Here is a 10,541-nt window from a genome sequence, read left to right as displayed (position 1 = left end):
ATGTGTAAACGTGTTGTGTGTGGTGCATGTGTGTGTGTGTGTGTGTGTGTGTGTGTGTGGTGAGGGGGCAGCCATGGTTGTTCATCTTAAGGTATAATTTCCAAATGTATTTGGTTAGTGACTAGACTGCTAAAAGGATCAGCTTTACTCACCCCTAAGTAATGAATGTTTCTTGCAAGTGTCCTGTGCATTAGCATAACAGAGCAGAGCACTTTATCCCACCTAAGCCCTGTTCCTACCAAGTGCACAGTCTGAAAAGCAGGTGGCTTGGAATCAGCCACCATCTGCTGCCCCGGCTTCCGGTCGCAGTGAGATTTGTGCAGCCAAACAATGACGATCTGGTCTGCCTGTCCAATTAGTTAAATAAACTGAAAAAGCTTTGCTGACAAAGTGGCGATAAATGCTCCACTGATAACTGTAGAATGGTGTTTTCACATCACACCAATTGGACATGTTTAATCCTGCACCAGGTGCCACCATGCAATTAAAAAGATGCAGGGAATTAAGCAGTGAAGACAGCAGCATGGAAGAGTGGAGTCTGGATCAGAAAGCAAAATCTGGAAGCATTGAGTCAAGCCTGGGTCTTGGCAGCTGGGTCACTAGAAACAGTGCAGCCCAGGCCCTCCGTATGTCCATGTTCCCAACCTGTGTGTTCTGGGTGCCTCCAGCAGGTGAGGATGCAGAAATGGGGCAGTCAAGGTAACTTCTTTTAGCAACTCTTTGAAAAGGAAAGTGCATATATTTAATGATTGTGAATGTAAGTTCTGCCCTGTATTTTGAGTTGTTATGAAACATATTAAAGCACATTGACAACACATGTTTTTCAGAGTTTATTAGGAGAGGTGCACAGAACAACGCACAAAGGAGGACACACCTGCTACTTCCTGAGGCCAGCCGGAGATGCTGTCTGTCCCTGGAGCTCTGAGGAGCCAGGCACAGCTCACGGGTGCCCGCTGCCTCCGCCCCCACCACCACACCTGGGCAACTTTCACGCCTGGGATGAAAATAAACCCCTCATGGAAACCCACGGTTCCAGAATTGGTGGAACACATTTCAAATACACATATTTAAAAATACCTACATTCTCATTTGGCGTTCAAGAGTGATTACTGACATTTACGATCGCATCTAATATCACAGAACAAGGCTTTACATACAATCTAACTCAAGCTCGAGCCACATATGCAAAAAGAACTTCAGCCCAGGGTAAGAGCAGGCAAAGTCTGCTGCAGGGAAGGGCTGCCTCCTCGCAGAAAAGAGGAACACTGCGAGAAGGGAATTCCAGAGTTTCTTCCTTAAATACACGGGCATTATCGCCAAGAACAGACCGAAACACAATTCATCTTTAAAAAGCACTTCAGCAAGTATTACTTCCGGAATCTGAAGGGAATAAGGTACTGGATTATTGAACACGTGGAGAATTTCGATTACTGCCCTCTTTGTTTTTGGGTGACCAATGCCACAAACCATGCAGATGTAAGCAGTGGGCTTTGCAGCCAGATAGGGACAGCTGTTTTCAGGGGTCGTGTCTCAGATTCCCATGCTAAAGCTATTGTTTAAGGAGATGGAAACGTGTAGGGGGCATTACACCATTCTGCAGCTGCTAGAAAGCAATGCTTTCCTGTTTTCCTGATTTAGACAATGGAGAAGCCAAGAAGAAAAATAATAGGAAAAGGCTTTCCTATATCTGCTTTAAAAAACTGTGTTATTTTGAATTCAGTACATGTTTTTGTCAAATCTCATCTCTGTTCTCTTAGTTTTCACAGAAATATTTGTGAGAAAGAGGGTTGGAATGAAAGTAGCTAATTGTCAAATCCATATTCTCCAAAGAGAAGATGTTTGTGATAAAACTCCGGGTCCCATCACAAGATGCTCAAACAGGGGCTCACGATCAGAAGGTACGAGAACAGCAACACGCAAGCGTGTGCTGCAGAGAGAAACTCATTCCTGACTCAGCGCCTCCTGCATGATACACAGGAGCACACACATACAGGTTCTTTATTCCACTGTTCGCCTGGTCAAGGGGAAGAGGTTGGGGGAGCCTTTCTGAAGGGTTGCTGGTCTGCCATTGAATAACACTAGGGCGAGAGACAGCCCCACGAGACCTGGCAGTGGCTGCAGCCTGCATTCCTCCATCCTCACCTCAGAACCCAGTTAATTCACCCACTTAATGTGCCGGGGCAACGCCAGACGGACGTGGAGCACCACAACGTCACCATGACAATCAGGCGGGTGGGTCACCAAAAGCAACAGCAGCCGGGCTGCTTTTGCCTCGAGGTCATGCCATTGAGCAGTGGTAGGTTCACCCTGCAAAGGGCGCTCAGGAGTCCACCCATCCTGGGGCATTTTCCGACAATTGCCCCACCCTTGGCTTTTACTCCTCAGCTTCCCCAAGGCAATTGCCCTCCTGCATCATGACTTCTCCAAATAATAACAAGAGAAAAGAGAGGGATTGCCCCTGAAATTCAGGAATGGGCAGAGTGGGCTTCCTGTTTAGGGAGACAGACATCCTCCCTTTAAATTATCTGCCTGGGGGATGGGAGGGGGGGAGTTTGTCTCAAATAGAGTTTTTCCACAAGTCTCCCAGAATTATTGAACTATGGGAAATTCTTTTTGGATGAAAGTCTCCATTGTCTTTGAGCCTGCCGCCAAGTGGAGCCTGCTCCCTGTCCCCAGCGCCCCGCTGTTCTGCTGCTCAGCATGTCAGGGACAGAACGGCACCGGGTCTGCCCCTGCCCAGCCCGGTGACGTGGTTGGAGGAGTCTGCACACGGCAGAGCCCACCTCTCCCATGTTCCATCCCATCAATTTCTCTGGCTGTGTCACAGCCAAGCCACTTGGGGCCCCTCTGGATAAAGCGGAGGGTTTGTCGATGGCCATGTGGCCTGTGGACATTTGTCTATCCACTGCTGTGGCCCCTGAACTCCCCCAAAGCAAGGATTTGCATCCCTCAGACAAAATGGCAGTGGTCTTCAAAGGGAGAGCAAAGGCAGCATCTGTTTGAGGTCAGTGGTTTTCATCAGATGCACTGCCTGAGGTCATCCTGTTCAGGGATCTTGGCCACTGGTCAGCAATGGCTGTGAGAGAAGGTAGGACTCATTCACCTGTGAAGGGGCTGACTTGCCAGAGGGGGTTTTGAGAAACTATTATTCGTCAACCCGTTTCTCCCCTTGTGGGTCCCACAGCAGGCATCCGCGGTCTCCCCAGTGTCAGGGACGGGGCTGCTGTTTCCCACGCACAGAAGAATTTGAACACAGAGACCAGAAAATGGGCTGGGCTGTAGAAGAAATGGAACACTGAAAACGGGAGGGCGTGTGGGTGCCCTCGACCCATTCCAGGCCCGCAAGAGGGCTTAGGGGAAGCCTAGGGCTGGCCTGGCTCCTCCGCCCCAGACGAGGAGGGTCAGGACTGGAAGGCCAGGGGAATGTTGCATCTGCATTCCTTTCGTGGAAGTGCAGGTACTGGTCAGCAACACATCCGGCCGCATCTTTAAATCATCTGAATGGCCACACGCTTGGCTCCCATACAACAAACTGCCGACGGTCCTGTGGCCAGAGGAACTGCCTTTGTCTCCTCTGAGTGTTGAATATCAGTATTCTGAGTGAAAACTGAAGAATAGTAGGTGACTTTAAAAAGGCAGAAGTTCTGAACACCCCCCGTTAGGCCCCACAGAGCTTCCGTCTTTCCTCCTCCCACCTCACCCCCTTCAGTTTTCCGTTTTCTTAAAAAAATCTGATCTATAGCATCTACATTTCTAAATTGGCAAAAGGATATTTATGCGGCTCTGAAGGCCCTGCACCTGGCGGCTGAGGCTCTGTCCACCCAGGGCGTGACCTCCGGGCAGATGCATTTCCAAGGCAAAACCAGAAAGAGCGGGTACCCTCGTTCTGAGAGGCAGTTTGCAATCTGAGAAGGAAGCCTGCTCGTTCTCTCTGTCCATTCTGTGAGGGCACAGCAGAAAGCTCCCAGGAGACCCGAGGCCTCCCAGCGCTGCTCAGGCCGCCCCCAGCAGCTCTGACCTCCAGGGAATCCCGGGCTGCTTTCCAGGGAGCCGGGCAGAACCGTGCGGGAGAGAGCGCTCTCGACCACACATGGTAAGGGGAATCTTTACAGGTGAGCACTTAAAAACGAGGATATAGATTAAAATTGCTTTGACTAGTTTTTGCAGTTGCAAAAGATTTTAGTTCCTTTCTCTTTCTCTCTCCCTTCCCTCTCCCCCACTTTTCTAAGGACAGGAGAGAAAGGGGACTGAAGCAGCACTGGCTAGCCTCCCACATGACCGGTCCCTGACTTGGTGCGAGCTGCAGCCACGGAGCAGGATCGAGTTCTCAGGATGCAGTGTGGACTGTGAACTGTGCTAAAACGCCCCACGACGACAGCTCTCCACACTCAGCATACGTCTCCCTCACACGTCCTTTAGTAACAGCCAGGACGAGAGACGTTGCAGTGCTTCCTCCCTCTCCCATCAGCGTCCGAATCCAGAGCAGCCTGCCACGGAGGCCGGCAGCAGGGCGGTGTCTTGGCTGCACTGGCTCAGAGACAGGCATCCTTGACTTTTTTCCTCGCGAGTGTTCGTCTCATTGATAGTCAAGTGAGAGCAACATCAGTGCACATAGATGCATCCATTCAAGGACTTCTGAAAGCAACCCCTCTCTCCAGCCCTTAGATGACTTGTTTTAAAAAATACTTTAAACTCACTTCATATAACTTTTCTCACATGTTTCAGACTTCACTTGCAAATAAACCCAAGACTATTAGAAACTTAAGAACTAGAAAATGCAATTTCTAAACTTCCTGCCTCCTTGCTACCCAAGCAGTTCAGTGGACTTCTAGTCATTCCGGAGGATTTCAATGACATCGAGCTCAGCAGGGCTTGTGATGGGAGAGCGTGTGAATCCAAACGTAGGGAGGTGCTTCCAGTCCTGAACTTGTTGCCTCTGGCCAGAAAAAGAGCTTCTTCTAGCATTAAACAACTAACTGACTTAGTCTCTGCTATACTAAGAGGGACAGACCCTTTTAGTCCTAAGTAGCATTAGCTGGCCGCTTTTTCGTTTGGGTGAACAAGTGGACAGAGAAGCAGCTTAAAGGGAGCCGTTAGCCCCGAATGATAACGCCCTGGGCCAGAATCAGTGAGAAAACAAAACCAGTCACATTTGGGTTGGAAAAGGGAGAGCGAGTGAGAATTGTTAATAGTCACATAATTCCCGCAGAGACATCCCAACCCACGGCTTCTGCGTCAGGAACGCCACACTCACGTAGAGAGCACCTGCACGCTCAGAGCGGCCGAGCTTTTCAGGAGAGGTGCACAGCTGTTGCTAAGATTCCAGGCCAGTCTTTCGGAAGAATGTGGCTCCCCCTTCCAACAGGGCGCGTGGGGCTCTGAGGACAGTGCTGCCGCCCGTCAGTGTCTCTAGGTTGCCTCACCGTCAGCAGTCTGACCCCGGCGTCGGACTGTGGAAAACAAAAGGTGACACCACTGGGAGCTGCTGCCAGTTGCCGTGCACGTCTAGACCCGGGAGAGACCACGTGCACCTGCGATGCAGGCAGGGCTGCTGCGCTGGGAGAGCTTGAGGGAGCCTCCAGGTTGGCAGTGGCGTTGGGGTTTTGCTGTCCAGTGTGGATGGCGCCTGCCCCTTGCCCTCCGCCTGCTTTTTGCCTCAGTCACGGCCCTCCCGCTTCCCAGGCCCGCCCCCCGCCCCCTCCCCTGGCGACCTCAGGCCTCCTTTACCTGTACTGGTTCTCCGTGGCCCTGCTCTCAGCTCGCTCTGGGGCCCAGGAGTAGCTGTCTGTTGCACTCTGGGGCTTTTTCTCCTTCTTCTCCTCCCGCTTTGCTCTCCGCTTGCGATAAACCAGGAGCCCTAGAGCCAGAGCCAGCAAGAGCAGGATGGCCACCACGGTGCCCAGGATGTAGAATAAGAGCAGTTTTTGTCCGTCGGTGCCATCATCGTTCTGTTTGGCCGCGAAGTCTCCACCCGTGGACTCCCTATGGCCAGTGCTGGCCGTGGGGTGATGGGTGCTGGGCTCCATCCAGACGCCAGGGAGCCCACTGGGGACCATTGTCTTGGGTGGGGTGGGGGTGATGGGAGCATTGGGTAGGAGGGAGGGGCCCCTCACAGTGGGAGCCACCTTGGAGGTGCCCTTGGGGTCCCTGGTGGGACTGGACGTTGAGGCAGAAGGCACAAGGTTCCCCTGTCTCTCACCCATGTCATCCCCCTGGTGAGGCCCAGCTGGTGGCCCCAGGGTTGTGGTGCCCATGATGCAGGAGACCCCATTGGGAGCCAGCTCCCAGCCTGGCAGGCAGCCGCAGCGGAAGGACCCCTGCATGTTGAAGCACAAGCTGTCGCAGAGGTGGCCCTCCGAGTCCTCACACTCGTCCACATCCTGGCACTGGGTGTCATCCTCACCTGCCAGGACAAAGCCCTCCTTGCAGGAGCAGTAGAACGAGCCGTCGGTATTGGTGCAGTCCTGGGCGCAGGGCGAGCGGCCTGGGGCACACTCGTCCACGTCCCGACAGGTTTCTTCTCCGGGACCGCTAGGCTCGTAGCCCACCCAGCACTGGCAGTGGAAGCCCCCGGGGGTGTTGACACACTCCTGGGCACAGGGTGAGTCCTGGCACTCATCTACGTCCACGCAGTCCCGCTGAGTGGAGTCCAGCTGGTAGCCTTGGGGGCAGCGACACAGGTAGCTTTTCCCGAGGGTCTCAGGGACGCATGTAGCCACCCCTCTGCACGGGCTGGAGCTGCAAGGGTTCCGGGAGGCGCAAGTCACCAGGTCGTCCAGCAGCCGGAACCCTGGCCGGCAGCCACAGCGGAAGGAGCCATCTCCCCCCTCGAAGCAGTCCTGCTGGCAGCCCCCATTGTTGAAGTCGCAGCCGTACTTGGGGTTGACACAGAGGGGGCCCGAGCTGTCCCAGTCGAACACATCGGGGGCCTTCTCCTTGCACAGGAAGTAATGCCACTCACTCTCGTTCCTGTCCCCACAGGCCACGTTGGCCATGGAGGCGAACGGCACGGCCTCCAAGGAGGAGCTGGTGGCCTGGAAGGGGGTGGTATAGTTCACCTGGCCTGGGCCCCCCAGGGCCAGGGGCCGGCACATGCCTTTGAAGCTGAACTTGCACACGAAGCCCTCGATGTTGTTTACAGAAAAGCCGGGGTTCCCACAGGGGCCCTCGGCCCACTTGGGGAGGTGGCTGGCGAGGGGAGGCAGGGACAGGTCCAGCACCAGCGACACACAGCGCCTGAAGGTGCAGCTGTTCTTGGGCTCCTTGTACCAGTTGGCATAGGACGTGTTCTCCCCGCCGCCCACCCAGCTGAAGCCCCTCAGTGGCAGGGTGCTGTCCAAGCACTTGCCCTTCTCTCGCTGGAGCCCCATCCAGAACTTGCCCATCCGAGTTACCAGGGGCGCCTCCAGCTGGAGGAGCTGGGCCAGGGCTCGCTGGATGAGCCGGGCCTCCTCCTCAGTCTTCACCGTGGCCAGGTTACCCCCGTTCTTGCTGCAGTGAGATTGGGCCTCGGCCGCAGTCAGCTTGTCCCAGTGCGCCGTGTAGCAGGCGGTCCCCGCGCAGACCACAGCCTTCCTCTCAGCCCCAGCACCCACCCTCGGTTGGCCCAGCAGCAGCAGCAGCAGCAGCAGGCCGGCGGAGGTGGCCATGGTGGCCTCCCTGTCCCTCTTGGTGGGAGGCTAGAAGCCCGGCGGTGACCACGGCGGCCCCAGCTGAGCCCCGAGGGGAGCTGAGGGCTCAGCAGCAGACGCTCCGGCACAGAGAAGGACACAAAGGCTGACGGCTTTTCACGTCCCCCTGACCCCAGGCGCATCCTGTGCTGTGGTGCTCCTTATATCTCACCGGAAACTGGGGCTTCCTGCAGTGAATAGTTTTCTGACTCCTGTTGCCTTCATCACGATTTTGTTGTTCATAAAAGGCAACGGGCGGCTTTGCCGGGTCCCCGGCTGAGCGCTGAGGAAACACGGCAGCGAGGGGAAGTCGGCAGGACGCAGAGACGCTGTCTGCTTGGTCTGGGCTCCATTCTCTCTCTGTGCATGAGGAAGCTCAGTGGCAGGCTAAAGAGTGAGTCGAGACTTTTGGGACCAGGAACTTGAAACAGCTCACTCAGTAACCCATAATAAAATTCCACTTGGGTTTGCAAACAACCAGAAGAGAAAAAAACATCCTCAGACTTGAGACATGAGGCCACGGATGGCTATAATTTTCAGCCTTTTTTAGAAGCAAACTGGATTTTCCTTTTGCCTATCTCACGTTCCTTTTGGCTTTGGGAGTCTTTTTTCTTTTATTCCCCTCATGGTGAACTTTAAATAGATAGGCAGTTTTTAAATAGGCACTGGGCCGTGGGAATGTCTGTTTCTAACACGATGCCAAGCTCCTTGAGAACATTAAAACAAATTGGGTGAAATTTGGCAGTTTTCAGGGTTTCACAGTGCAAATATTGTGCTGTGATGTGGCAGCGTCACAAAAAGCATCAGAAAGAAAAAATGAAAATGCTTCTGGCTCGTGGCCCTGGGCTTGCACGCCTGCCTCACTGGCTCAGGGTTCCCAGGAAGGGCCGGCGTTCTGGGCGCAGAAGGAGAACCCAAGCCATGCAGGCCAGCTTCAGCACAGCAGCTCACCAAAGGCCCCAGATCAAAGGGCTCTTTTCCTGCAATCAGACATGTTTTGCTCCTAGGGCTGTGTTTGGTTGGTTCCCCAAATTAGACCCTGAGACAAGGACTTGGGGCAAGTGAGAGGAACTGAAACAGTTTATTTTGGAAGCGAACTGAAAGAGGGAAGAAAGGAGCCAACATGGGGAGGCCCTGGGGCTCCTAGAGCGCCATTTCCAGGGCACTCTGGGAGACTCTGGCCACGTGTTAGCATCTTCCCAGCTGAGGAGAGGGGGCTGGGCCGTTCTCCTCCAGCTCCCCTCCTCCCTAGTGGTGGCAACTCCTTGGTGCTCTGGGCTGATGGTGAGGACCTGGTACACCAGAGGATACCCTCGAGGGGAGAACGACAGCGGCAGCTTTTGGGCATGGCACCAGCATGTGCAATGTTGGCTCTCCACAGAGACCTGAGTTAGGGTGTCATAGGGCTTAGGAACTCAGTGGCTTTCAGCCTCCACAAAGGATAAGGTGCTCAACTCAGACTCCACGCAGGAGTGAAGGAAGGGCAGTGAGCCTGGAGCCTGAAGAGTTGGAGGGAGGGGAAGGCAGAGCCTTCTGAGACTGAACAATGAGGATTGGGGGCTCTGTTCTCAAATCCAGGGGGAAGCACTGAGGGGACGACATGCTGAGACCGCCGTGTAGAGGATTGCCTCCCGCTGTGGAGTGGGCAGCTGGCTGACAGACCCCGAGTGGTGTGGGGGAAACCACTCAGCAGGCAACTGCAGGTTTCCAGGCACAGTTGAGGGCAGCACGGACTGGGCTGGCCCCAGATGAGGGAGCAGATTCAGGAGGTGATGAGGATCCAGACCAGGCCCTTCCTGCGCTGGCTGGAGCAGAGCTGAAGGACACAGGAGCTCCTCAGGAGGACTTCATGGCTTCCTGCTTTGCCACCAAGGGCTGGGAGCCCTTGAAGGCTGGGGCCACTGCAGGTGGGGAAACAGGGCCTGGGCTGGAGAAGAATCAGACGGGGCTGCCTCTTGGGGATGAGAGTCTCCCTGGCCCCCTCATCTTGACTTGCCTCCTCAGGAATCTGAATTTGGCCCCAAAGCTGGTAAAGTAGGTAGGTTCAAGCGGACCTGGGAAGCCTGGTACCCTCAGCTCCAGGCCAGTGTAGCTGGACATACATTTAGGCTTGGCGAGGCTCAGTGTTGACCTCTGTTTGGGGGAAGCTGCATTTCTAAAGGTTTATTTATAGGCAGGGAACTTCTTCACATTGTAGAAAACGACTCCGACAGCGTGGGCTGTGGGCGCGTGCAGTCGGCCTGCACTCGTAGTGGGGGCCTTTCTCCTGGTTCATGCCATCCGTGCAGCCCAGAGCTGGATGCCTCAGTTAACCATTGTCATTGAGCAGGGTTCACCCCGAATGCCACTTGGTTGGTACGTAAGGACACAGGTTGAATGAGTGACTTGCAGCTTGTTAGCCGATTCTGACCCCCAGATCTTTGTCAGGCCATCTGCTTTTGCTGGCAGTTCTTCATCTCCCACAAGGGAACTTTCAACCTCAACTAGTATTCACTTAACCAAGTGTTTAGATCTTAAAGAAGAAAATGAACTGGGAAAGATGTGCGCTCAGTTTATTTATTTATGAACCCAGGAAGTGTTTGTAAAGCACCTGCTGTGAGAAAGGCCAAGTAAAGTGCAGGAACCCTGCCCTGGGAGTCATGGATTCTGCTTCGTCCCTTCCAGTAACGTGCTTTACTCAGCCTCAGCTCTTCTTCCCCTCATCCGTAAGGAAGGATCTGGGAACAGGCCCCTGGGAGCCTCTCTTGCTCGAGCATCAGTGAACTCATGCTTCCCTCTCACCTCTGGAACTGGGGAGAGCACAAGTGGGGAGACACGGGGACTGACTCCACTGAGCCCTTGCCACGCGGCACAGGAGCCAAACCCGCTGTG

The 10,541-nt window shown here is 54.3% G+C and overlaps 1 protein-coding gene across 1 annotated transcript; it reads right to left on the bottom strand.

Annotated features, from left to right (window-relative positions):
* Positions 1-817: 817 nt before the first annotated feature.
* On the bottom strand, positions 818-8,051 carry CD93 (CD93 molecule). Its single transcript, XM_014857989.3, has 2 exons — positions 5,728-8,051; positions 818-5,450 (listed from the first exon to the last, which is right to left on the bottom strand). Exons 1-2 carry the CDS (start codon positions 7,647-7,649, stop codon positions 5,426-5,428), a joined length of 1,947 nt encoding a protein of 648 aa, XP_014713475.2. The 5' UTR covers positions 7,650-8,051; the 3' UTR covers positions 818-5,425.
* Between the last annotated feature and the right edge of the window lie 2,490 nt (positions 8,052-10,541).

Source organism: Equus asinus, chromosome 15, assembly GCF_041296235.1.
Source record: "Equus asinus isolate D_3611 breed Donkey chromosome 15, EquAss-T2T_v2, whole genome shotgun sequence".
NCBI classification, from domain to species: Eukaryota; Metazoa; Chordata; class Mammalia; order Perissodactyla; family Equidae; genus Equus; species Equus asinus.
The sequence above is the reverse complement of the archived record's forward strand: the minus strand, read 5'-3'. Positions and strand labels throughout refer to the sequence as shown.